At 44.0% G+C, this 25341-nt stretch overlaps 3 protein-coding genes across 4 annotated transcripts; 2 read left to right on the top strand and 1 right to left on the bottom strand.

Annotated features, from left to right (window-relative positions):
* The first annotated feature begins 958 nt into the window (after window positions 1–958).
* Window positions 959–5975, top strand: LOC139542413 (ATPase family AAA domain-containing protein 5-like). Its single transcript, XM_071347820.1, is given in 17 exon segments — window positions 959–1010; window positions 1113–1241; window positions 1408–1504; window positions 1580–1668; window positions 1799–1938; window positions 2497–2656; window positions 2801–2867; window positions 3319–3385; window positions 3538–3631; window positions 3726–3790; window positions 3897–4047; window positions 4203–4345; window positions 4465–4697; window positions 4700–5059; window positions 5415–5567; window positions 5690–5737; window positions 5739–5975. Coding segments are annotated over 17 exon segments (2076 nt in total). The 3' UTR covers window positions 5767–5975.
* Window positions 5937–8392, bottom strand: LOC139568485 (transcription elongation factor, mitochondrial-like). Of its 2 annotated transcripts, XM_071390329.1 has the most exons (5): window positions 8263–8392; window positions 8095–8151; window positions 7424–7893; window positions 7124–7273; window positions 5937–6914 (listed from the first exon to the last, which is right to left on the bottom strand). In XM_071390329.1, the coding sequence occupies exons 1-5, from the start codon at window positions 8303–8305 to the stop codon at window positions 6474–6476; spliced, it is 1161 nt and encodes a 386-aa protein (XP_071246430.1). In that variant the 5' UTR covers window positions 8306–8392; the 3' UTR covers window positions 5937–6473. The 2 variants fall into 2 exon arrangements, with proteins under 2 accessions (XP_071246430.1, XP_071246431.1); XM_071390330.1 differs by lacking the exon at window positions 8095–8151.
* Window positions 8393–8753: 361 nt separating this feature from the next.
* On the top strand, window positions 8754–23590 carry LOC139568486 (arf-GAP with dual PH domain-containing protein 2-like). The gene is made up of 11 exons (XM_071390331.1): window positions 8754–9066; window positions 9736–9866; window positions 10036–10127; window positions 12304–12392; window positions 12585–12697; window positions 19906–20052; window positions 20129–20212; window positions 20334–20396; window positions 20524–20601; window positions 20811–21039; window positions 21180–23590. The coding sequence occupies exons 1-11, from the start codon at window positions 8979–8981 to the stop codon at window positions 21209–21211; spliced, it is 1146 nt and encodes a 381-aa protein (XP_071246432.1). The 5' UTR covers window positions 8754–8978; the 3' UTR covers window positions 21212–23590.
* Window positions 23591–25341: the final 1751 nt, after the last annotated feature.

Consider the following 25341-nt stretch of genomic DNA (forward strand, 5'->3'; position numbering starts at 1 on the left):
TACCTGGACTTTCCGACTCCAGAATTGTATATTTGTATTTCTTCAGCAGCATAGTGAAGACTGGGAACAGTGGGTTAGACACTTTGACCTCTTCAAGAGACCCCTTGTGGACAGACCCTGACAACTTATCTCTCCAGCCAGAAGTAATTGACCCCTTCCTCTCAGTCTGGTTGTGTTTAAGTGTTGAGCTGGACCACCAATTCAAAATCCGTCTCTGTGAGTGTTGGGGACTATGGGCCTTATTAGTGTCCCGTTTCCTGGTGAAAATGGATGCCACTTTCTCATCCGAGACCCTGGTTGTCCCAGAGGCAGACTGCACCGCTGCTTGAATTGTGAGGGTACATGCTATTTCATTCTGGCCAGATGTGAGTCCAACTCCTGCTCTATGGCATTAGCCAGTGACTTGAGCCATGTCCACAGACCCCATCACTGCCCTGCTCCTGAATGCTGTGTCAGCACTGGAGCAGCTTGACTCTGAAATCACTATAACATTATTAGGAGGGTCTGAGCAGGGGCTATCCTTGATGAGGCTTGTTCTTGCTTCGGGGTATCTGTTCCGCTTGAGTCTGTGCAGCCTACTGGTTGACCGTGACACAGAGAGGCACCTCATCATAAGACCCCCCAATACGACAAGGCGCCATCTTAGGTTTCTCTTTCACCTGCTCAGAAATTAGGCTCTTCCTCCCAAGAGGTTGTGGGGTTATACTTAAGTACTTTGTGATGTCATTGGATTTTGGGCACCCAGCCTTCTTCTCTATGGCCAAGTAGGGGCGATAACCACATCTTTCTTGCCTAGTTAACTCTATTCTATCTGTGTCATGTTCTTATTGTCATGTATACAGTCTGTGTGGTGCCATACTCTAGTATCAGATTCAGTCTTATTGGTCGCCTTTTATTTCAGAGACAGAGATAGGCGCTACTTCTCCTAGCTCTGTAGGAGAGAAGAGGAAACATCAGAATGAGAGGGCGGACCCTGAAACAGTACGCAAGCGCCAAAGGTCTAGCCCATGGTTAGAGACCAGCTTTACTGGGTATAGTCCCTCTTTGGAATACCAAGTCAGGGGGTCTCTTATCCCCTCTTCCAGGGGTCAGCCTAGAAGAAGCAGGCTGAGCCGAACACAGACTCAGGCGGGAAAGTCAAGGTCTGGGGATAGGTCATGAACTGACCCCTAACCCACCAAACCAACCAGAATCTCCTCAGAAGGTCTATCCTGCCCAACCACAGCGATGCCTTAGGAGAGGTGATGATTCCTAATACAGATTGTTGTTGAAACTACAATGTATTTACTTTTCTTTGTCCAATTTTGTATGTCCTAACTATGTATGTCCCGGACCACTAGAATACAGAGGTGCTTTAGCTCTGCCATTGGCCTTTAAGATATGTACCTTTATTTTTCTGTTGTGAAGTTCACAACATTGAGGATTTGCTGTGGACAGAGAAGTACCGCCCTCAGCACTCCAGTGAGGTAATAGGCAACTCCGCCTCTGTAATGAAGCTACACAGGTGAGTTGCTAACACCACTGCTAGCTCCTCCAATGTCTAGCTTTTATGGTATGGTGTCCTTATTTCTGTTTGCAGTTGGTTAAAGAAATGGAAACTGAGAGTCGACTGTGAAGAGAGGAGAAAAGAGCGAGTAAGGAAACTAGAAGAAAATGCCAACAGCAATGGTAAAAATAAAAACTTTTAGATGTTATGAATTGATGGGGGGAAATGTGTAAAATAAAATAAACATCACTGACAATGAATCTTCCATGAACAACATTGATTGTAGTGTTGACCTCCGGTTTGGCTGTGCAGACTCGTGGGACTGTGGCGACTTCCAGGGAGAGGCTAGAGTGGAGGAGGAAGATCTGTGTCGCACAATGCTGATCACAGGACCGCCAGGGGTGGGCAAGACTGCCTCAGTATACGCCTGCGCTCGGGAGCTGGGCTTCAAGGTTAGTGTGAGACTACTTGGAAGATGTGCAGTCCCGTTCACATGTGTAAACTTTATTTAACTAGGCAAGTCAGTTAAGAACAAATTGTTATTTACAATGACGGCCTACACCGGCCAAACCCGGACGACGCTGGGCCAATTGTGCACCGCCCTATGGGATTCCCAATCACAGCCGGTTGTGATACAGCTGGATTCGAACCAGGGTGTGGTTCGTTAGACAGTGACAGTGACATGTCTAACACTGAGATACAGTGCCTTAGACCGCCACGCCACTCGGGAGCCTGAATAGTACCTGCTGATTAGTGTTAGAACGTGGTACAAAGACATTCCTCTATTTTTAACTTTTAAATGACAGTTTGTGGGTAATTGGATAAGATGGGTAAAGCAGAGAACCAGGAGAGGCTAGCTCATGTTCATTCAGTCATATGATTCACCAAAACAGGTTAGCTTTCATACGGGTGTATGCAATCCTCTTCTAACCTTCGGGTGCAGTATGACTAGTCAGTGTTAATATATGTAAGATGGCTGTGTTGACTGCTCATTTCCTTGGCCTCTCCAGGTGTTCAAAGTGAACGCCTCCTCCCAGCGCAGTGGTCGCCAGATCCTGACCTAACTGAAAGAGGCCACCCAATCTCACCTGGTGGAGATCCAGGGAAGCACCACCTTCAAACCATCTCATCTCAGTAGCTACAACAACACTTCAACTAAATCTGACACAGTAGCTGGTAAGCACACCCTGCTACAGAAAAGTATTTTATTGCAGTCTAAGCACAACCATCTACTGAAAATCACTTATTTAAAGTGACAGGAACTATTTTGTATAGTGTTTGTCCAATGGAGACTGTGGGTTACATCTATTTTGTGCTCTCCTCACACAGGTAAAGTGGCCTCTCCCAGAAAGGTTTTCTCATCCTCTAGGAAGGTGCCTCAGCTCCCACCATAAGAGAGGTGGCAGTGCAGCCTCCATGATGCTGGCTAACTTCTTCAAGAAGAAGAGTAAACCAGAGATCATAAACTTAGACGGCCCTTTGTTATCTACAAAACAGGACGAGCACCTACCAAACAGTTAAGAAAAACAGAAAACACCTTGCGAGTTTAGTTAACCACACATAGGCATGTGTGGATCTTAGGAGGCTGGTGGGAGGAGCCCTAGGAGCACGGGCTCATTGTAATAGCTGGAATAGAATTAATGCAACAAAGCCGAACGTGTGGTTTCCATGTTTGATGTGCTTGATACCCTTCCATTTATTCCATCAATTACAACGAGCCCGTCCTCCTATAGCTCATCCCACCAGCCTCCTCTGGTGTGGCTGCGGTTAGTCTTTTTGTTTAATCGTTGATATTATTTCCTACAGTCTCTCTCAAGACCGTGACTGTGAAGAAGGCAGATATTATTAACCCTACGTTGGTCAGTCAACTGTCACCAGACGTTGAAGAGCCACCAACAGGTAGCCAGAGTAAAAGGATGTCCACATCACTCATTCTATTTGAAGAGGCAAACCACACAGCTGTCAGTTGTTTTATTTCGGTTGTATAACAGTTCCAGGTTGCAGACTAGACATTTTAATTAAGTGACCAAGCTGCACCTGCTCTCCGGCAGGTTGATGTCTTATTCGATGATGATGTGGGATTCCTCACAGCAATCAAGACCTTCATGAAGACAACCAAGAGACCTGTGATACTGACCACTAGTGGTGTGTGTGTATATACTGTATACTGAAAAATTTGAATTCAATCTGTATTGAAAATTATGTGAAGTTGAATCATAAAACTGTCAACCGTCTTCAGATCCCTCCTTCAAGGCAAAGTTTGACGGCGACTTTGAAGCGATCTTTTTTAAAACCCCTTCAGTAGTAAGTCAAGCATCTTGGCACCATTGCATCCCCTCAACTAATGTGCATGATATGATATGAAGCTGCTACTCCATTTCGTTTCTGTCTGTGTCGTGCACCCTCCCAGGTGAATGTTTGCAGTTATCTGCAGCTACTGTGCCTGGCTGAGAACGTCAGGATGGATGCTGCTCACCTCACCTCTGGATCTGCAGTGGAGGAGGACAAGCATCTCAGAGGGCAACCCCCACTGAAGGACCCTGCAGGTGGTGTGTATGGAAGTGAGTGATGCCAGACTATTAACTGACGAACTTCAATGTCTAGGTGTGTTAGTATAGCACATGTATTGTGACCCCTTAGTTTTCTTGGTCCCTGTCTCAAAGAGTGTACGTCAAGTCTTACAATTGAATCACTCGATTGTTTTGGTGAACCCTAGCTCTGGATGTTGCTGCAGTGGAAGACATTGCAGTGGGTGAAAATACTTCTCCCAGCCATCCTTCCTGTGACGTGGGCTGCACTCAGAGCATGCTGGGGCTCCTGAACTCTGGCCCCAGCCATGACCTGCAGACCACTCTAAAGGCACGTCACCTCAGAGGCCCTGTGAACTTGAACTAGATGAACATCCAATGCTTTTATTCAGGTAACAACATTGAATGTCAGTATAACTGTATGAGGTGCCTTTCTCTTTGATTCCTCAGTGCCAGTCCTGTGCTAAACCAGACATCATCAAGCTGATGGAGATCCTTACTGAGAGCTGGAGGAGAGGTGTAGCTTTGCTCTACTTGAACCTGGAGCTCCTCCTTCCCCTACCAGTCAGGACCCAGCCCAGTCCTCTCCTCACTGAAAAGAAAGTGACTCGCCCTAGGCTTCAGAGTGAGCCACCACCCTCAGATCCTGGATCAATCCAGTTAAGGTGTCCTCTGGCTCCAGGCTGAGGAGAAAGAAATGTCTGCCAACATCTGATTCCAGATCAGCTCACATCATGTTAGTAAAGCCTTACAGAGCCTCACTGTCTCTGCGGGCTCATCCAAGTGTATCAAATATTACTGAGACTGTTAATGACAAACTTCAAACTGAGAAGGCGGCAGATGGCTTGGTGTACCACTGCTTAGATGCAATAACTGACTTTATGGACCTCATGTCCTTCATTGATACCCCTCTACCGAGTGAGTCTCCACATAAGGCTGGCCCATGCAGACCAGGGGCTTTTCTCTGGACAGGGACGGAGGTTAAGGATGGACTGCTAGATGAGATGAGGATGGGGGCTGTAGGTGGTTGTGTGAGAGGACATTAGAGATCCAGGCTGCAGTAGAGGGCCTGGGCTTCCGGATGGGCTGGATCCCAGAGGCTGGAGGGGGAGCAGATGGAGAAACTCACCCTCCCTGTCGCCCCACCCAGACGAGGTTTCAACGTCAGTCAGACCACTTCCTGTGATCCTAGGTGAGTGCAGTTTCCTGAGTGTTCTGTTATTCTTTCACTGTAAGAAATGCATTGGTGGCTCAGTCCTCTAAATTACCATACATGCTTATGTGAAGTTAGCACTCACGTTTGTAATGTTGTTAGAATTTGGTTCAAACTGTTAGTCAGAAATGAGCATTATTGCAAACGAAACCTTCTGGTGGTATCTGAACAGCAGTTTGTTTTCCAGCGTGGTCAAAAGGAGATATGACGTCATCAGAACCGTCCTCTCAAGCCGAGCCTTCTGCACCTTGGGAAACAAGCAAGCTGTTGCCGTGGTCTACCTGCCTGTTCTCCGCACCCTGCGCCTATCAGAGAGAACTCAGGAGCAGGGCCAAGGCAGGTGAGTCAATACACTGCATGGGAGCACCTTATTCATTTCTACTAAGAGAAAACAGTTACAATTAAAGAGATTGCTCAGATGACTTAAAGACCGATTTGTTGTATGAATGCTCTTTCTCCTAGGTTTCTGCATTACCTCAGCAGTATTCACCTGGGCCTCCCTAAGGCCACTGAGACTCCTTGCAGATGATTTCCCATGACCATTTAAGTCAGTTCTGGCTCTACACTGCATTACAGGGAGGTTAATGCTATTATCTCCCTATGTTAATGACTTGTGATTTAGTGAATGTAGCCCATATGGGCGTTCATGATAAAGTTTGCTGTACATTCATTCATGCTTATTACATTGAGTGAGAAGAGTCTACTGTATGCATTCAAAATGTATAATAAATAAAATCCTATTTTTATATTTATGCATAAAAATAACATGCATTTGTTACAATCTGGTTCAGCGAGTTGGTGTTTAAAATCAGTGGTATTTCAGGCTTCGAAGGCATTATAAACATTTGTCCATAAAGGTACAGATGCAGGTGGTCGCATGTGACAAATCGTATCACTGTACACATTCAAGCCTGTTCTGCTTTACCATTGGCCCTGACAGAACATTTCTATTCGTGGGAAAGTGAAGAACATGACGTGTGGTGTCTATGAGGAGAGGCTTGAGTTCAGCTGCTGGGGCCTGAACTGACACCTCTAGTGCAGTACCATCTGAGTCTACAGGTGGGAAGTGCTGTAGTATACATTTAAATATAAGCTAGTGTCAATTTCCATCATGCCTCCAATATGCAGGTCTCTCTCTCAGGTTAGCTCTTTGTGACCTTCGACCCCACCAGGTCACACATACTGTACACAGTCAACCAGTTTCAGTCCCTGGTGAAAATGGAGCGTGGAAATTGCCGCTGTAACATTAACTCGATTCACCGAGCAGCTCGTAAAACGCCACAGCCTGCAACATGGCGTCGCACAGATCCTCCCCCCGACGCCGCCCGCCCATCTGGAAGAGGTTCCTGTATTTCACCAACAGGTTGTGAGGGAATGTCACCCTCGGAATCTTCTGAGTCACTGACTCCGTCATCATCCGTTGCACCGCCTGGGCCCCGCTGGTGCGCGACTCGCCCACCATGAGGCCAAAATGGCGGCCGACTGCGGTGCGCATCATGTTGAGCACCTTGGGTGGAGCAGTGATGTCAGGCTGGGTGTAGCAGGGCTCCAGCAGGGCAAACAGCATAGCCTCCACTGTACGCATGTGAGCCATTACTGGGTACAGGGCAGTGTTCTGAAGGGAGATGGACGTCTTTTCCACAACGAAGAAGTCAGCACTGGGGAGGTGGGATACCACACTGGAAATCTGGTGATGTTATGGCACATAATGAGATGTGATTAAGTACAGGAGTTAGGCTATTTGGATATTACAGAGTCAATGATTATGCGTGAAGCTGAAACCTAGCCCTGAGACATGGCTGTAGACTGACACCATAGGAGACTGCACAGTCATGTGTCAGTGCTAACCTACTTACCCAAATGCAAGAATCCCTCGGTCGGAAACATTCAACTTACGTCATCCAAGTAGGCAGAAGCCATGTAGGTTCCCTTCAGGAAGTTGTGGCAATCCTCATGTTTCCACTCCAACACGTTCATGCCACGATCCACGTGCGCCCAGGCTATTTTATTCACTCCACACACAATGGACACTATGGAATTCGCATCCTGGAAGGCAAAAGTGGATTAATACACATGTAATAACACTGACGTAGTATTTATGTGGTGACGTGACAGCGGAGACTGACCCTGTGAGCTGCCCAACTGTGCCATCAACATCCAGACCTCAAGGCCATCCGTCTAGCTAAATCATCTTACCTCTAGCCAGGTCCTTTCCACCTCTGGTCTGATGAACTTGGCTAGCTGGATCTTTACTTTTCTTTTCTCCTTCTTCTCCGGAGGGTTGAGGATGGAGTTGAAGACAATGACAGCACTTTTGTGTTTCAGAAGCGGCACATTTATGACGCTTTCGAGATTCTTAAAAGGTCCATTTCTAGTCCTGTATTCCACAATGTTGACAGACTTGCGTCCACGAAGGAGCTTGACAGCGGCGAGCTCCGACTCTGCCGCATTGTTGAGGAGCTGCAGAATGACATCTCGCTGCGCTGAGGTGTAGTATGCGTCCAGCGACTTATCATCGCAAGGAGTAGTAGATGGAGAGAGGGTGTCATTGAGGGTTTCAAAGCCTGCGACTGGGATCCGACTCCTCCAGCAACACGTGCAGTTGAGATATCGGAATTCTAGTTTGGGGAGTGAGCCCTGGGGTTGGTAGAATAAGCCATACTGCCCTGCAAGAATAGAGGGGAAACATACAATCGGGGGCGGGTATAATTAGTGATAAGTTCCAACAGGAATCTGTTCCAAAAACTTCGTAAGGTACAAGGTTGCCAACAAACAACGCATACAAAGTATCAGGATCAATTCCCCTCGCTAACTAGCTGCCGAATAGACATCAACTCACATGAATTAATTAAATAGCCACTCCATACCTGGTATCAACTTTGTATGCGTTGTTTTGTCGGCAACCTTGTTTTTGGAGCAGATTCCTGTTGGAACGTTCCACAAATTATACCCACCCGCTAACAAATAGCACCTGAAAAAATGTAATTAAGAAGTTCCGAGAAACTTCACGGCTTTAATAAAACATTTGTGCATACCTCTCCGGGCGATTAAAGACATACATCGCCTTGCAACCCACATTGTAATCGTGGTTTTACAGGTAATGCATTCAAACTTTTGCCCTTTAGTTGTTCGCCGATCTCACGCCGATGCAGAAACAAGGATCATGCATATTTGGTTCCGAGGCACTTTATATTCCCCCTCCTCTCCAGGTTCTTTAAGCTGCATTTGACATCTCACTGACTTTCATCTCAAGTGCAAACTTCGTCAAAGCTGTCTTCGTTTTTATTAAGATATTTTATTTATTTATATTTCAATATGAATATGAATTAACTTTGGTGACATTATCAAGACATTACATATTATCTCGATATATTTTGTGGGAATATATACCATACAATCAATTACAGTTGTTTTTCTTAGATATCACTATTCTGCCAGGCCTACTTGTCCGTTTATAAATTATGCGTAATATATGGCAACGCTTTTTTCACTTCCCCTGTTCATTGTTATTTGAATAGTGAGTGTTTGTGTGGAGAACAATAAACGTCATGTTGCTATGCCAGTGAGAAAAGGAAACGTCGGCCTGTGAGCGCGGTCAAGTGCAACAACAACGAGAAAAATGACCTGACACCTGTTATAGAAGTAATACATTTGAAGTGAATGAAAAGGCATGGACCTACGTAAAACAAGCAGTTCGTTTGTTGGGACTTTTGGGACTTGGGATTGACGCAGAAGAATAGCCGATTTAATTATGGCAAATCCGGAGAGAAATAAGAAGATTCTGCTTGATATGGTGAAACAGCCCAGCAACGACCATTGTGCCGACTGTGGGGCCCCTGGTGAGTTATTTTTTAATAAAATACATGTTAAACCATGATTGATAGCCTCTAACATTTGACATGTTTGGGTTACCATTGTGGCTAGGATAAGGCACAGATAGGAACTGTAAAACAAAAGTTTAAAGTAGTAAAATATTGACGGACCCCCAAACAGAAGCTATGTCTTCTATGTGACTATTTCCTATTAATGATCGACTATTTCAGTGTGGTTGTCTATTGTTCATAGAATGTGGAGCATGAGCAAAAACCTAAGCCATGTAAGACATGTGAGTTATATTTGCATTTGCTTTTATTTCACTGGATTTCACTGCTGATTATGTACTTTCTATGACTGTGATGTGGTTGTCTCACCTAGCTATCTTAAGATGAATGCACTAACTGTAAGTCACTCTAAATGACTAAAAAGTCAAATGATTACAACCATGGCATGTTTTAAAGAAGTTATTTTGGGGGAAGTTATAGTTAATTCAGACAATGATTACAATGGTTCCTCCTTTCCAGTAACTCTCTACAACTCATCAGCCAACCTAGAAAAAACAACCAATCAAGGCATGACATACTACAAAGTCCAATATCCAAACTATAGTAATGTGGTTCAAAGGTATACAGGCTGCAAACATTTCAAGTGTCTGATTGATTGATACAGTATCATATTACTGCTATTCACAGAGCCAGACTGGGCCTCATACAAACTTGGTGTGTTTGTATGTGTGAACTGTTCGGGGACACATCGGGACTTGCCTGCCATCAGCCGGATAAAGTCCATACGTTTGGATTTCTGGGATGATTCCTTAGTAGAGGTACAGTTTAACATGTCACAATAGCCCAGTAGTGTACCAAGAACCTTTACACCTTGAAGGATGTACTCTCAAGATCACACAATACTAGTCACAATCCCTTTGATGTTGTCATGTTATAACATGCTTATGTTATTATGTTATAACGTTCCTATTATGTTTCTAATTGTAGTTTATGAAGACAAGGGGTAACGCTGCAGCCAACGCGTTCTATGAGAAGTGTGTTCCGCCCTTCTACTACCGGCCACAGGAGAAGGACTGTGTGTGAGTGGGACTATATGTGACAATGTTGCGTTAGGAGGTAGGTGAAGGAGTCAGGCGCAGGAGAGCAGAGATGTCTGAGATGCGTACTTTTAATAGGCAAGTCCGCCAAATACAGGTATGGCACAATCCAAAAGTCAAACGCCCTCAACAACAGACACCCGTTACTCACGCACGGAGGAACAAACAAAGCTCTTAAATAACAAGCTCTATTAAAATGCGTGAAACAAAAAAATAGGCACAACCTCACCGAGCTACATCACCAAATAAAACAATCCCGCACAAACCTAGGCAGGCAACAGGGTAAATATATACACACAGAAATTAACTTCTTATGGCTGCAGTGGCAGTATTGAGTAGCTTGGATGAAAGGTGCACAGAGGTGCCCAGATTATACGGCCTGCTCCTCAGTCATAGTTGCTAATATATTCATATTATTATTAGTATTGGATAGAAAACACTCTGACGTTTCTAAAACTGTTTGATTTATGTCTGTGAGTATAACAGAACTCATATGGCAGGCAAAAACCTGAGAAAAAATCCAAACAGGAAGTGGAAATTCTGAGGCTGGTGGATTTTCAACCAAGATCCCATTGAAATTACAGCGAGATATGAATGGGTTTGCACTTCCTACGGCTTCCACTAGATGTCAACAATCTGTAGAACTTTGTCTGGTGACTCTACTGTGAAGGGGGGCCAGATGAGAGGAGAATTAGTCACCACTGCCATGAGGTGACCATTCTTTGACCATGCGCGTTCACATAAGAGGGAGCTCCGTTCCATCGCTCATCTGAAGTCAATGTAATTCTCCGGTTGGAACGTTATTCAAGATTTATGTTAACAACATTCTAAAGATTGATTCAATACATCGTTTGACATGTTTCTACTGACTGTTACGGAACTTTTGGACATTTAGTCGTTTTAGTGAACGTGCTTCATGACTTTGGAATTGTTTACCAAACGCGCTAGCAAAAGTAGCTAATTGGACATAAATAACGGACATTATCGAACAAATCAAGCATTTATTGTGGACCTGGGATTCCTGGGAGTGCATTCTGATGAAGATCATCAAAGGTAAGGGAATATTTATCATGTAATTTCTGGTTTCAACATGGCGGCTAATTTGACTGTTGTTCTGAGCGCCTTCTCAGATTATTGCATGGTTTGCTTTTTCCGTAAAGGTTTTTTGAAATCTGACACAGCGGTTGCATCAAGGAGAGGTATATCTATAATTCCATGTGTATAACTTGTATTATCATCTACATTTATGATGAGTTTTTCTGTTGAATCGATGTGGCTATGCAAAATTACTGGATGTTTTTGGAACTAGTGAACGGAACACGCCAATGTAAACTCAGATTTTTTTATATAAATATGAACTTGTTCAAACAAAACATACATGTATTGTGTAACATGAAGTCCTATGAGTGTCATCTGATGAAGATCATCAAAGGTTAGTGATTAATTTTATCTCTATTTGTGCTTTTTTTTACTCCTATCTTTGGCTGGAAAAATGACTGTGTTTGTCTGTGATTTGGCGGTGACCTAACATAATCGTTTGTGGTGCTTTAGCTGAAAATCCTATTTGAAATCGGACACTTTGGTGGGATTAACAACAAGATTACCCTTAAAATGATATAAGACACATGTATGTTTGAGGAATTTTAATTATGAGATTTCTGTTGTTTGAATTTGGCGCCCTGCACTTTCACTGGCTGTTGTCATATTGATCCCGTTAGCGGGATTGCAGCCATAAGACGTTTTAAGGCAAATGAAACCAGGTGTGACAGAACCAAAGACAAAACAAACAGAAAAGGAAAAAAGGATCGGTGATGGCTAGTAGACCGGCGACGCCGACCGCCGAGCGCCGCCCGAACAGGGAGAGGAACTACCTTCGGTGGAAGTCGTGACACTATATCAATGTCTTCATTCACTCACTCAATTTAAGGAAGTGTAAATTGTGATGACTTGATAGTTGTTCATTCGGTGAAAGGATGTAGTATTATTTCAAGAGAAGAAGAAGAAACATATTGGTGTCGATTAGCCTACAATTGATTGAGTTGGCAAATACTTCCAGGGCTTGTGGTCAAAGTTGAGTCATATATTGAACACAAAAAGTTTCTATTTTAAAAATATTTGTTTTTGAATTTAAATCTTTAACCTTTTGGTTTCCTGACAGTGTTCTTAAAGATCAGTGGATACGTGCTAAGTATGAGAGGAGAGAATTCACAGGAGAGAATAACTCCCTTCAGCAAGGTTATTGTTCAGGTAAGTGCTAAATGTTGACAAGCCTTCATGGATAAGTCAATTTATTTTATTCAAATTGTCAAGGAACACAAGACATTTCCATACATCTGTCTACAGAGCAAGGCATAGAAACAAACGTACCAAAATACTGCGTATGAAGAGAGAAGGGATACTAACTAAATCAATGGTTTGTATTGGTTGGATCCCATTCAGGACTTTACGAAGGAATTCTATGGAAGAAAGGCAAGGACAACAAGCAGTTCCTGAAAAGGAGATTCCTGCTCTCTGAAACGGACCTCACCTTGAGATACTTCACCAAGGAGGATGTAAGTTGGTTGAAATGCAGAAGACATTTCAGTTGAATGCATTCAGTTGTACAACTGACTAGGTATCCCCCATTCCCTTTAAGTAGCTTCTCTCCATCCTCTTGGATCAGATAACCCAGCTAACAAAATGTCGTCCTGGGGACGTGCCCAGAAGGCTTTGGAAAAGTCACAGGGAACATCCCCTGTTACTTAAAACAAACAATGGGACTCTCTAAATCTTTCTCAGATCATTACCAATCCCATAAGGTATTATCCCAAACACCCAGAAAAGGCTACTCTCCTTGATGTTATCCTCACAAAAATTCCTGATAGGTATCAGTCTGGTGTTTTTCTGTAGTGACCTTAGTGATCACTGTATTCTGAAATGGCTGCTCAGTTAAATGACCTGTACTGATTTGTCATAGACGCTTGCTGAAAAACTTTAATGAGAAACCTTCCTTCATAACTATGATTACTCAGCTACACATGCCTCTCCCTAATGTCAATATGCCTTGTCTATTGCTGTTTTGGTTAGTGATTATTGTCTTATTTCACTGTAGAGCCTCCAGCCCTGCTCAATATGCCTTAGCTAGCCATTTTGTTCCACCCCCCACACATTAACCCAGGCCCTGCAGCCCCCAGCATCAGTCCCATTCCCCAGGCGCTCTCATTTGTTGACTTCTGTAACTGTAAAAGCCTTGGTTTCATGAATGTTAACATTAGAAGCCTCCTCCCTAAGTTTGTTTTATTCACTGCTTCAGCACACTCCGCCAACCCAGATGTCCTAGCCATGTCTGAATCCTGGCTTAGGAAGGCCACCAAAAAGCCTGAAATTTCCATCCCTAACTATAACATTTTCCAACAAGATAGAACTGCCAAAGGGGGCGGAGTTGCAATCTACTGCAGAGATAGCCTGCAGAGTTCTGTCATACTAAACCTGGTCTGTGCCCAAACAATTCGAGCTTCTACTTTTAAAAATCTACTTTTCCAGAAACAAGTCTCTCACCGTTGCCGCTTGTTATAGACCCCCTTCAACCCCCAGCTGTGCCCTGGACACCATATGTGAATTGATCGTCCCCCCATCTATCTTCAGAGTTCGTACTGTTAGATGACCTAAACTGGGACATGCTTAACACCCAGGCTGTCCTACAATCTAAACTAGATGCCCTCAATCTCACACAAATTATCAAGGAACCTACCAGGTACAACCCTGAATCTGTAACCATGGGCACCCTCTTAGACATCATCCTGACCAACTTGCCCTCTAAATACATCTCTGCTGTCTTCAACCAGGATCTCAGCGATCACTGCCTCATTGCCTGCGTGCGTAATGGGTCCGCAGTCAAACGACCACCCCTCATCACTGTCAAACGCTCCCAAAAACACTTCAGCGAGCAGGCCTTTCTAATCGACCTGGCCCGGGTATCCTGGAAGGATATTGACCTCATCCCGTCAGTAGAGGATGTCTGGTTGCTCTTCAAATGTGCTTTCCTCAACATCTTAAATAAGCATGCTCCATTCAAAAAATGTAGAACTAAGAACAGATATAGCCCTTGGTTCACCCCAGACTTGACTGCCCTTGACCAGCACAAAAACATCATGTGGCGTTCTGCATTAGCATCGAATAGCCCCTGCAATATGCAACTGTTCAGGGAAGTCAGGAACCAATATACTCAGTCAGTTAGGAAAGCTAAGGCTAGCTTTTTCAAACAGAAATTTGCATCCTGTAGCACTAATTCCAAAAAGTTTTGGGACACTGTAAAGTCCATGGAGAATAAGAGCACCTCCTCCCAGCTGCCCACTGCACTGAGGATAGGAATCACTGTCACCGCCGATAAATCTACGATAATCAACAATTTCTATAAGCATTTTTCCATGGCTGTCCATGCTTTCCACCTGGCTATCCCTACCCCGGCCAACATCTCAGCACCCCCTGCAGCAACTTGCCCCCGCCCCCCCCCCCCCTTCTCCTTCACCCAAATCCAGACAGCTGATGTTCTGAAAGAGCTGCAAAATCTGGATCTCTATAAATCAGCTGGGCTAGACAATCTGGACCCTCTCTTTCTAAAATGATCTGCCGAAATTGTTGCAACCCCTATTACTAGCCTATTCAACTTCTCTTTCGTATCGTCTGAGATCCCCAAAGATTGGAAACCTGCCGCAGTCATCCCCCTCTTCAAAGGGGGAGACACTCTAGACCCAAACTGTTACAGACCTATATCTATCCTGCCCTGCTTTTCTAAAATCTTTGTAAGCCAAGTTAACAAGCAGATCACCGACCATTTCGAATCCCACCGTACCTTCTCCACTATGCAATCTGGTTTCCGAGCTGGTCATGGGTGCACCTCAGCCATGCTCAAGGTCCTAAATGATATCATTCTTATCGGCAGACTCAATAACCTTGGCTTCTCAAATGACTGCCTCGCCTGGTTCACCAACTACTTCTCAGATAGAGTTCAGTGGGTCAAATCTGAGGGCCTGTTGTCCGGACCTCTGGCAGTCTCTATGGGGGTGCCACAGGGTTCAATTCTTGGGTCGACTCCTTTCTCTGTATATATCAATGATGTCGCTCTTGCTGCTGATGATTCTCTGATCCACCTCTACGCAGACGACACCATTCTGTATACATCTGGCCCTTCGTTGGACACTGTGCTAACAAACCTCCAAACGAGCTTCAACGCTATACAGCACTCCTTCCGTGGCCTCCATCTGCTTTTAAATGCTAGTAAAACTAAGTGCATGCTCTTCAACCGATTGCTGCCCGCACCCTCCCGCCCGACTAGCATCACTACTCTGGACGGTTCTGACTTAGAATATGTGGACAACTACAAATACCTAGGTGTCTGGTTAGACTGTAAACTCTCCTTCCAGACTCACATTAAGCATCTCCAATCCAAAATTAAATCTAGAATCGGCTTCCTATTTCGCAACAAAGCCTCCTTCACTCATGCTGCCAAACATACCCTCGTAAAACTGACTATCCTACCAATCCTTGACTTCGGCGATGTCATTTACAAAATAGTCTCCAACACTCTATTCAGCAAACTGGATGTAGTCTGTCACAGTGCCATCCGTTTTGTCACCAAAGCCCCATATACTACCCACCACTGCGACCTGTATGTTCTCGTTGGCTGGCCCTAACTACATATTCGTCGCCAAACCCACTTGCTCCAGGTCATCTATAAGTCTTTGCTAGGTAAAGCCCCGCCTTATCTCAGCTCAATGGTCACCATAGCAACACCATCCGTATCACGCGCTCCACCAGGTATATCTCACTGATCATCCCCGAAGCCAACACCTCCTTTGGCCGCCTTTCCTTCCAGTTCTCTGCTGCCAATGGCTGGAAAGAATTGCAAAAATCACTGAAGCTGGAGACATATCTCCCTCTCTAACTTTAAGCATCAGCTGTCAGAGCAGCTTACCGATCACTGTACCTGTACACAGCCAATCTGTAAATAGCACACCCAACTACCTCATCCCCATATTATTACTTACCCTCTTGCTCTTTTGCACCCCAGTATCTCTACTTGCACATCATCATCTGCACATCTATCACTCCAGTGTTAATGCTAATTTGTAATTATTTTGCCTCTATGGCCTATTTATTGCCTTACCTCCCTGCTCTTCTACATTTGTACACACTGTACATAGATTTTTCTATTGTGTTATTGACTGTACGTTTATTTATGTGTAACTCTGTGTTGTTGTTTTTGTCGCACCGCTTTGCTTTATCTTGGCCAGGTCGCAGTTGTAAATGAGAACTTGTTCTCAACTGGCCAACCTGGTTAAATAAAGGTGAAATATATATTTTTTTTAAATGATTGGGCCTCTGTAAATTAGCATAGAATCCGCTTGATCCCCTCTGTCGAAGATGCTTGGTCCTTTAAAAAACATATTTTCAGTGGTATTGTTAACAAGCATGCCCCCATAAATAAAATATTGATAGAAAACAGGCTCAGCCCCTGGTTCGGCTGATCTGTACAGGTGAAGTACAAATAGTGTACTTCACCTGAAGAACACTATTTGACGAAAGGATCGGCACACAAATACTCAGGCTGACTGGCTGTTGTTCAGGCAAATGAGAATAGTGCACTCGGGCTATACGGGAGGCCAAAGTCAGTTACTTTATGGAGCAGTTCTCTCTCTGTGGGTCTAACCCAAAGAAGTTCTGGAAAATGGTGAAAGACCTGGAGAATAAACCTTCCCCCTCACAGCTGCCCATGTCCCTTAATGTGGATGATGTGGTTGTTACTGACAAGGAGCGAATGGCTGAGCTCTTTAATCACCACTTAATTAAGTCAGGATTCCTATTTGACTCAGCCACGCCTCCTTTCCCGTCCAGCACTTCCTCGTCTCCCAGCCCTTCTAATGTGACTAGCCCTGATGCTCCTCCCTCTTTTTCCTCTACCTCGCTACACAGCTTCTCCCTGCAGGCGGTCACTAAGTCTGACGTGCTAAAGGAGCTCCTTAAACTTGACCCCCAAAAAACTTCTGGGTCAGATGGTTTAGATCCTTTCTTCTTTAAGGTTGCAGCCCCTATCGTTGCCTAGCCCGTCTCTCCTCTCTGGGGAGGTTCCCAGAGCTTGGAAGGCAGCCACGGTGCATCCTTTATTTAAAAGGGGGAGATCAAGCTGATCCTAACTCTTATAGGCCAATTTCTACAGTATCTTGCCCTGTTTATCAAAATTGTTGGAAAACTTGTCAATAATCAACTGACTGGCTTTCAGGATGTCTATAGTATTCTCTCTGGTATGCAATCTGGTTATGGATGTGTCACTGCAACCATAAAGGTCCCAAATTATGTCATCACTGCCCTTAACTCTAAGCAGTGTTAAACTGTTCTCTTTATTGACTTGGCCAAAGCTTTCGACACGGTAGACCATTCCATTCTTGTGGGTCGGCTAAGGTGTATTGGTGTCTCTGAGGGGTCTTTGGTCTGGTTTGCTAACTACCTCTTTCAAAGAGTGCAGTATATAAAGTCAGAACATCTGCTGTTTCAGCCCACCTGCCACCCCAATGCTCGATCCCAGGCCCCTCTTCTCAATTTACATCAACAACATACCTCAGGCAGTAGGCTCTTATCAACTTACAATGCATTCGGAAAGTATTCAGACCCCTTTACTTTTTCCACATTTTGTTACGTTACAGCCATATCCTAAAATGGATTCAATTGTTTTCCCCCCTCATCAATCTACACACAATACCCCATAATGACAAAGCAAAAAAATATGTATAATTGTTTTTTCAAATTTATAAAATAAAAGAAACTGGAATATCACATTTACGTAAGTAATCAGAACCTTTACTCAGTACTTTGTTGAAGCACCTTTGGCAGCGATTACAGCCTCAAGTATTCTTGGGTATGACGCTACAAACTTGGCACACCTGTATTTGGGGAGTTTCTCCCATTATTCTCTGCAGAACCATTCACACTCTGTCAGATTTGTTTCACCAGACCAGAGAATCTTGTTTGTCATGGTCTGAGAGTCCTTTAGATGCCTTTTGGCAAACTCCAAGTGGGCTGTCATGTGCCTTTTACTGGAGTGGCTTCTGTCTGGCCACTCTACCATAAAGTCCTGATTGGTGGAGTGCTGCAGAGATGGTTGTCCTTCTGGAAGGTTCTCCCATCTCCACAGAGGAACTCTGGAGCTCTGTCAGAGTGACCATCGGGCTCTTGGTCACCTCCCTGACCAAGGCCCTTCTCCCCGGATTGGTCAGTTTGGCCGGGCGGCCAGCTCTAGTAAGAGTCTTGGTGATAGATTTGCAAAAATGTCTAAAAACCTGTTTTTGCTTTGTCATTATGGGGTATTGTGTGTAGATTGATGATGAAAAAAATGGATTTTATCAACTTTAGAATAAGGCTGTCATGTAACAAAGTGTGGAAAAAGGGAAGTGGTCTGAATACTTTCTGAATGCACTGCATCCACTTATTTGCAGATGATACAGTCTTACACGGAACCCAAACTGGCTGAGCACGTGCACCATCATGCGCCATCGTGCATAAATGTATTTTGTCCCACTACACCAAACGCAATCACAACACGCAGGTTAAAATATCAAAACAAATTCTGAACCAATTACATTAATTTGGGAACAAGTCGAAAAGCATTAAACATTTATGGCAATTTAGCTAGTTAGCTTGCACTTGCTAGCTAATTTGTCCTATTTAGCTAGCTTGCTGTTGCTAGCTAATTTGTCCTGGGATATAAACATTGAGTTGTTATTTTACCTGAAATGCACAAGGTCCTCTACTCCGACAATTAATTCACACATAAAACGGTCAACCAAATCGTTTCTAGTCATCTCTCCTCCTTCCAGGCTTTTTCATCTTTGAACTTATATGGTGATTGGCATCTAAACTTTCATAGTATTACTACACCGATCAGCAACACAGTTCGTCTTTCAATCACCCACGTGGGTATAACCAATGAGGAGATGGCACGTGGGTACCTGCTTCTATAAACCAATGAGGAGATGGGAGAGGCAGGACTTCCAGCGCGATCTGCGTCCGAAATAGAAAGGAGTTCTATTTTAGCCCGTGGCAACGCAGACGCTTGTTGACGCGCGTGAGCAGTGTGGGTGCAATAATTGAATAATATAGATTTCTAAATGTATTTTGCAACGACGCAACGCGAGCGGTGTGGTCAGCCTATTATACTCAGCTGGCTCCTCCCCAGATTTTGTGTGTCATGCTCTGCAACAAAGCGTAGTCCTGCAATCTTTCTCTGCCCTTAACCTTGTTCTGAACACCTCCAAAACAAAGGTTATGTGGTTCGGTAGGAAGAATGTCTTACTGACACTGGTGGCTGCTTCGCGTGTTTAAAAAAAAAAAATCTCTACCATTTCGCCCTTTGTGCTGTTGTCTGTGCCTAAGAATGTTTGTGCCATGTTTTGTGCTGTTACCATGTGGTGCTGCTGCCATGCTGTGTTGCTACCATGTTGTTGTCATGCTATGTTTTTGTCATGCTGTGTTGCTGCCATGTTGTGTTGTTGTTTTAGGTCTCTTTATGTAGTGTTGTGGTGTCTCATTTGTCGTGATTCGTTTTGTCAATTTTATTTAAATTTTTATCCCAGCCCCCATCGCCGCAAGAGGCCTTTCCCTCTTGCTAGGCCGTCATTGTAAATAAGAATTTGATGTTAATTAACTTACCTGGTTAAATAAATGTTAAATATAAAATACCTGAGAAGGGATCATTATAATGCTGCCTGTTGTGTATTATTGACCCTAGTCCAAGAAGCCCAAAGCAGTCATCTCTATGAAGGACCTCAATGCCGTGTTCCAGCCGGAAAAGATAGGCCACGCCCACGGGCTGCAAATCTCCTACCTGGAGGAAGAACGGACCAGAAACCTGTTTGTTTACCATGACAACAGCCAGGTAATAACCTATGACAAAACTCAATTGAAACGTTGTCATGAAGACTTGGGGTCAAATTTCTCTCTCCTACTTCTAGGAAATTGTGTCCTGTTTCAATGCGATTCGGGCCACCAGGTTTGCTTACCTCAAGAAAGTCGACCCTAATGCCAGGGACAGTGACGTGAGTTCAAAGTAGAAGTCTTGTATCGCCGTAATTGACATGATATGTCACAGGTGACGTCATCCTTTCAATGACTCCCTCTGTACAGATCTGTCTCCTTTCTATGTTTTGGTTTGTGCAGCTTGTACCTTTGATAACCAGAAGTAGCATTAAAGAAGGCTACATGGAGAAAACCGGCCCAACGGTTAGTAATCCATCAAATTCATTGAACATAGTGAAGTTTTAAAGTGATATACACCGAGAGCACCAGAAACTCAACCTGTATGATGGTCAGCCAGGGCTGATTCTGTGCCTTCTGTGTCTGTTCTTAGCAATGGGAGCCATTCAAGAAGAGATGGTTCATCTTTAACTTATCGGACAGAAAGCTGTCCTACTTCAAAACTTCACTGGTAATGACAACAGAGAATATGCATAAGCCATTTGTATTTGTGGATATGTATTTGTGGATATGTTGCAGTGTGTGTGTGTGTGTGTGTGTGTGTGTGTGTGTGTGTGTGTGTGTGTGTGTGTGTGTGTGTGTGTGTGTGTGTGTGTGTGTGTGTGTGTGTGTGTGTGTGTGTGTGTGTGTGTGTGTGTATTGGTGTGTGTCCGTACATAGGATGCCTTGGAACTGGGAGCTGTCTTCATCGGCACAGAGGGCCATGGCTACTCTGTGAGGGAGGGCCAGCCTAAGGGGAGCCGCAGTGGCAGGTGGAGGTTCGGAGTGACCTTGGAGACACCAGACAGGCAGTTTGTCTTCCTGTGTGACCAGGAGCAGGACCAGAGGGAGTGGATAGAAGCCTTCAAACTAGTAATCGCCCAGCCTATGCTACCGCAGCACTACAACAGTATGAAGACCATTCACTGTTCACCATGTTTACAATATACCAGCAGCATGAGACTTACGATTATTGTAAAAGTGGTCAATGACAGAAAGTTATATCGTTTTTTTTAATTATTGAAAATGTGTCTTTATTTGTTGTTTCAGCTGAGGCAAACATGAGAAGGATGAAAAAATGAATGGTGTAAAAACCGGAGGAAAGGAGAGCACCATTTACAGGATGAAATGGCAATGTGTGAGGCTGGCTGCCTGTTTCAGAGAGCCTACCAGTGACAGGTGGAGGCTTCTCACAAGAGGTGATCAATGAACTCTTCAATGGAGTCATGTTTATCGGAAAATGAGGAGAGGCTAAATGAACTCAGGCTAAAGAGGCTAAACGAACTGAAGAGCTGCCAATGGGGACCAGCACTGGTAAATCACCATTATCCAGGGCACCTTGCAAACCATTGACAGGACTGCATATTATGAGATGGGAACTGATGGCATTGTCGGGGACATTGGGAATGTAATATATACTTTCTATTAACTAATGTGTATATACACTGAGTGTATAAAACGTTAAGGACACCTGCTCTTTCCATGACATAGACTGACCAGGTGAATCCAGGTGAAAGCTATGATCCCTTATTGATGTCACTTGTTAAATCCACTTCAATCAGTGTCGATGAAGGGGAGGAGACAAGTTAAATAAGGATTTGTAAGCCAATGGAGAGATGGATTGTGTATGTTTGCCATTCAGAGGGTGAGACAAAATATTGAAGTGCCTTTGAACAGGATATGGTAGTAGGTGCCAGGCGCACCAGTTTGTGTCGAACTGCAGCGCTGCTGAGTTTTTCATGCTCAACAGTTTTACGTGTGTATCAAGAATGGTCCACCACCCAAAGGACATCCAGCCAACTTGACAACTGTGGGAAGCATTGGACTCAACATGGGCCATGTTGGGCCTGCATCCCTGACACCTTGTAGAGGCCAAGACCCGATGAATTGAGGCTGTTCTGAGGGGTGTTCCTAATATTCTGTACACGCATTGTAAATAGAAAGCGAGAGAGTGCGATACAATACTTTAATGTATCTAGTAGTTTGTTTTTTGTATAACACAGTTATTTTATAATACAGTGTTTTATTATCTTTGTGTTGATTGCAGCCTACTGTTATTTAAATTATTTTGTATGTCCTGTCTGTGTCATTGTTACATATGCCAATAGCACACACCAGGAAAAGTGAGTTAAGCATTATTTATGTCCATATAGAGTACCTCTTGTGGCTCAAGAGGAAAAATATTCTTTAAGTTGTTATTATACCTGTGACACTGTGATAATTACAGTAGCCATTACTTTCTTTACGACAATGTATACATGTACAAAGAGGCTGTTGTGGAAATTCTTACACAGGGACACTCAAAGTCAGTCTTAATATGAATCATTGCTTATTTGTCAACTGGAGAGGTTCCAACCAACTCAATGCACCATAGTACACAGGTCAATCAGGAGCTCTGCTGGGGCAGTCCCAGCAGTTATCTTATATACGGCTATACACATATAACATAATTCATTAATCATTACCGTTTCATTCATGTGACCGACCAATACTGGTTCACAACATGTGACAGACCAATACCTCACAAGGTATTGTTCTCAAAATAAGGTCTGGGCATACTGCCAAATTGCAGCTACTGATAGTGAGGATTTGTTCAGTCAGGCACTTGTATGAACACAGAAATTGGTTTATAGAACAGCACATGAATAGAACACAGAAATGAGTTATAAGCACAAACATTAAAATTGCCATTACAAAGGCAGTCCCCACCTTTGCCAGGATGTTAAGGATGTTGCTCTGGGTGGCCAGTCCACAAGAGCAACAGAACATCCACCAACTTCCTGAGACAAATCAAATGCTCCTTTAGACCTGCATCCGGTGGTGCCTCACAGAGACTGGAGAACAGCCAGCAACACTGCCCCCACACCACTCTCCACCACTTCTCTCCCAGGAACTGCATATACATACACTGAGCTATGCCCAAACCGTACGCAGTCAAATAGGCACAATGCAGATTTTGGAGCCACACTGTCCTCTTCAATTCCCCCTACAACCTCTCTCCTATGCTACCATACCAGGCCCACCTCCGCACAGCTTAACCAGACCTGGTCCATCACAGCACAGCTCAACCAGACCCGGCCTATCACAGCACATCTGTTACACCCTGATCTGTTTCACCTGTCCTTGTGCTTGTCTCCACCCCCCTCCAGGTGTCGCCCATCTTCCCCATTATCCCCTGGGTACTTATACCTGTGTTCTCTGTTTGTCTGTTGTCAGTTTGTCTTATTTGTCAAGTTAACCAGCGTTTTGTCTCAGCTCCTGCTTTTCCCCAGTCCCTCTTTTTCTCGCCCTCCTGGTTTTGACCCTTGTCTGTCCTGACTCTGAGCCCGCCTGCCTGACCACTCTGCCTGAGCCTGCCTGCCGTCCTGTATCGTTGCCCACTACTCTAGATTATCGACCCCTGCCTGCCTTGACCTGTCGTTTGCCTGCCCCTGTCGCTGTAATAAACATTGTTTCTTCAACATAGTCTGCATTTGGGTCTAACCTGTTCCCTGATAAGATCTCTACCAGACCAGGCCCACCTCAACTCAGCCCAGCTCTACACAGAACCGAACACTACCATAGGTTCTGACAAAACACTGTTTTGACAAAACGGCTACTATGACTGACCCCATTTTGGTCGACTGAGAAGTCTCAAATATACAGTACCAGTCAAAGGTTTGGACACACCTACTTTTTCTTTCTTTTTTACATTTTTTTACATTGTAGAATAATAGTGAAGACATCAAAACTATGAAATAACACATATGGAATCATGTAGTAACCAAAATAGTGTTAAACAAATCTAAATATATTTTAGAATTTAGATTCTTCAATGTAGCCACCCTTTGCCTTGAGATTGTTGCTTCAATATATCCACATAATTTTCCTTCCTCGTGATGCCATCTATTTTGTAAAGTGCACCAGTCCCTCCTGCAGCAAAGCACACCCACAAACATGATACTGCCATCCCCGTGCTTCACGGTTGGGATGGTGTTTCTTTGGCTTGCAAGCCTCCCCCTATTTCCTCCAAACCTAACGATGGTCATTATGGCCAAACAGTTCTATTTTTGAATCATCAGACCAGAGGATATTTCTCCAAAAAGTACAATGTTTGTCCCCATGTGCAGTTGCAAACCGTAGTCTGGCTTTTTTATGGCGGTTTCAGAGCAGTGGCTTCTTCCTTGCTGAGCGGCCTTTCAGGTGATGTCGATATAGGACTCGTTTTACTGTGGATATATATACTTTTGTACCTGTTTCCTCCAGCATCTTCACAAGGTCCTTTGCTGTTGTTCTGGGATTAATTTGCACTTTTCGCACCAAAGTATGTTCATCTCTAGGAGACAGACCGCATCTCCTTCCTGAGCAGTATGATGGCTGCGTGGTCCCATGGTGTTTATACTTGCATACTATAATTTGTACAGATGAACGTGGTACCCTCAGGTGTTTGGAAATTGCTCCCAAGGATGAACCAGACTGGAGGTATACATTTTTTTTTCTGAGGTCTTGGCTGATTTCTTTTGATTTTCCCATGATGTCAAGCAAAGAGGCACTGAGTTTGAAGGTAGGCCTTGAAATACATCCACAGGTACAACTCCAATTGACTCAAATGATGTCAATTAGCCTATCAGAAGCTTCTAAAGCCATGACATCCTTTTCTGGAATTTTCCAAGCTGTTTAAAGGCACAGTCAACGTAGTGTTTGTAAACTTCTGACCCACTGGAATTGTCATACAGTGAATTATAAGTGAAATAATCTGTCTGTAAACAATTGTTGGAAAAATTACATGGTTCATGCACAAAGTAGATGTCCTAACCGACTTGCCAAAACTATAGTTTGTTAACAAGAAATTTGTGGAGTGGTTGAAAAACGAGTTTTAATGACTCCAACCTAAGTGTATGTAAACTTCCGACTTCAAGTGTGTGGGCTACTGAAATTGTATATGGTTATAATATGTAAGAACAATGGTGCAACTTGGGTTACAAAATTCCTGGAACTTTCAATAAATTGCCTGTTTTTTCTGAAATCCCGGTGGGAGGATTATTGTTAAATGAAATTAAATATGTAGGACATCCAGGTGATTGAGAGCCTCACTGCTGACGTCACCCACAACGATGCTTCTGTTTCTCCTCATCTCCTTTCTTCATCCTTCTTCACACTCCAACCCCCCCATCCCAACCTGACCTGCCCCCACCCCGAACCAATCTATTTTGGTTTTCAGTCAACTTTTATT

Source organism: Salvelinus alpinus, chromosome 2, assembly GCF_045679555.1.
Source record: "Salvelinus alpinus chromosome 2, SLU_Salpinus.1, whole genome shotgun sequence".
Classification (NCBI taxonomy): domain Eukaryota; kingdom Metazoa; phylum Chordata; class Actinopteri; order Salmoniformes; family Salmonidae; genus Salvelinus; species Salvelinus alpinus.

Coding starts and splice junctions, on each gene's coding strand:
- LOC139568486 (XM_071390331.1), top strand. CDS start 8,979: ATGGCAAATCCGGAGAGAAATAAGAAGATTCTGCTTGATATGGTGAAA. Junction 9,067..9,735: donor TGCCGACTGTGGGGCCCCTG/GTGAGTTATTTT, acceptor TGCTATTCACAG/AGCCAGACTGGGCCTCATAC. Junction 9,867..10,035: donor GGGATGATTCCTTAGTAGAG/GTACAGTTTAAC, acceptor TTCTAATTGTAG/TTTATGAAGACAAGGGGTAA.
- LOC139568485 (XM_071390329.1), bottom strand. CDS start 8,305: ATGTGGGTTGCAAGGCGATGTATGTCTTTAATCGCCCGGAGAG. Junction 8,152..8,262: donor GTCTTTAATCGCCCGGAGAG/GTATGCACAAAT, acceptor ACGTTCCAACAG/GAATCTGCTCCAAAAACAAG. Junction 6,915..7,123: donor CTTCTGCCTACTTGGATGAC/GTAAGTTGAATG, acceptor TAACATCACCAG/ATTTCCAGTGTGGTATCCCA.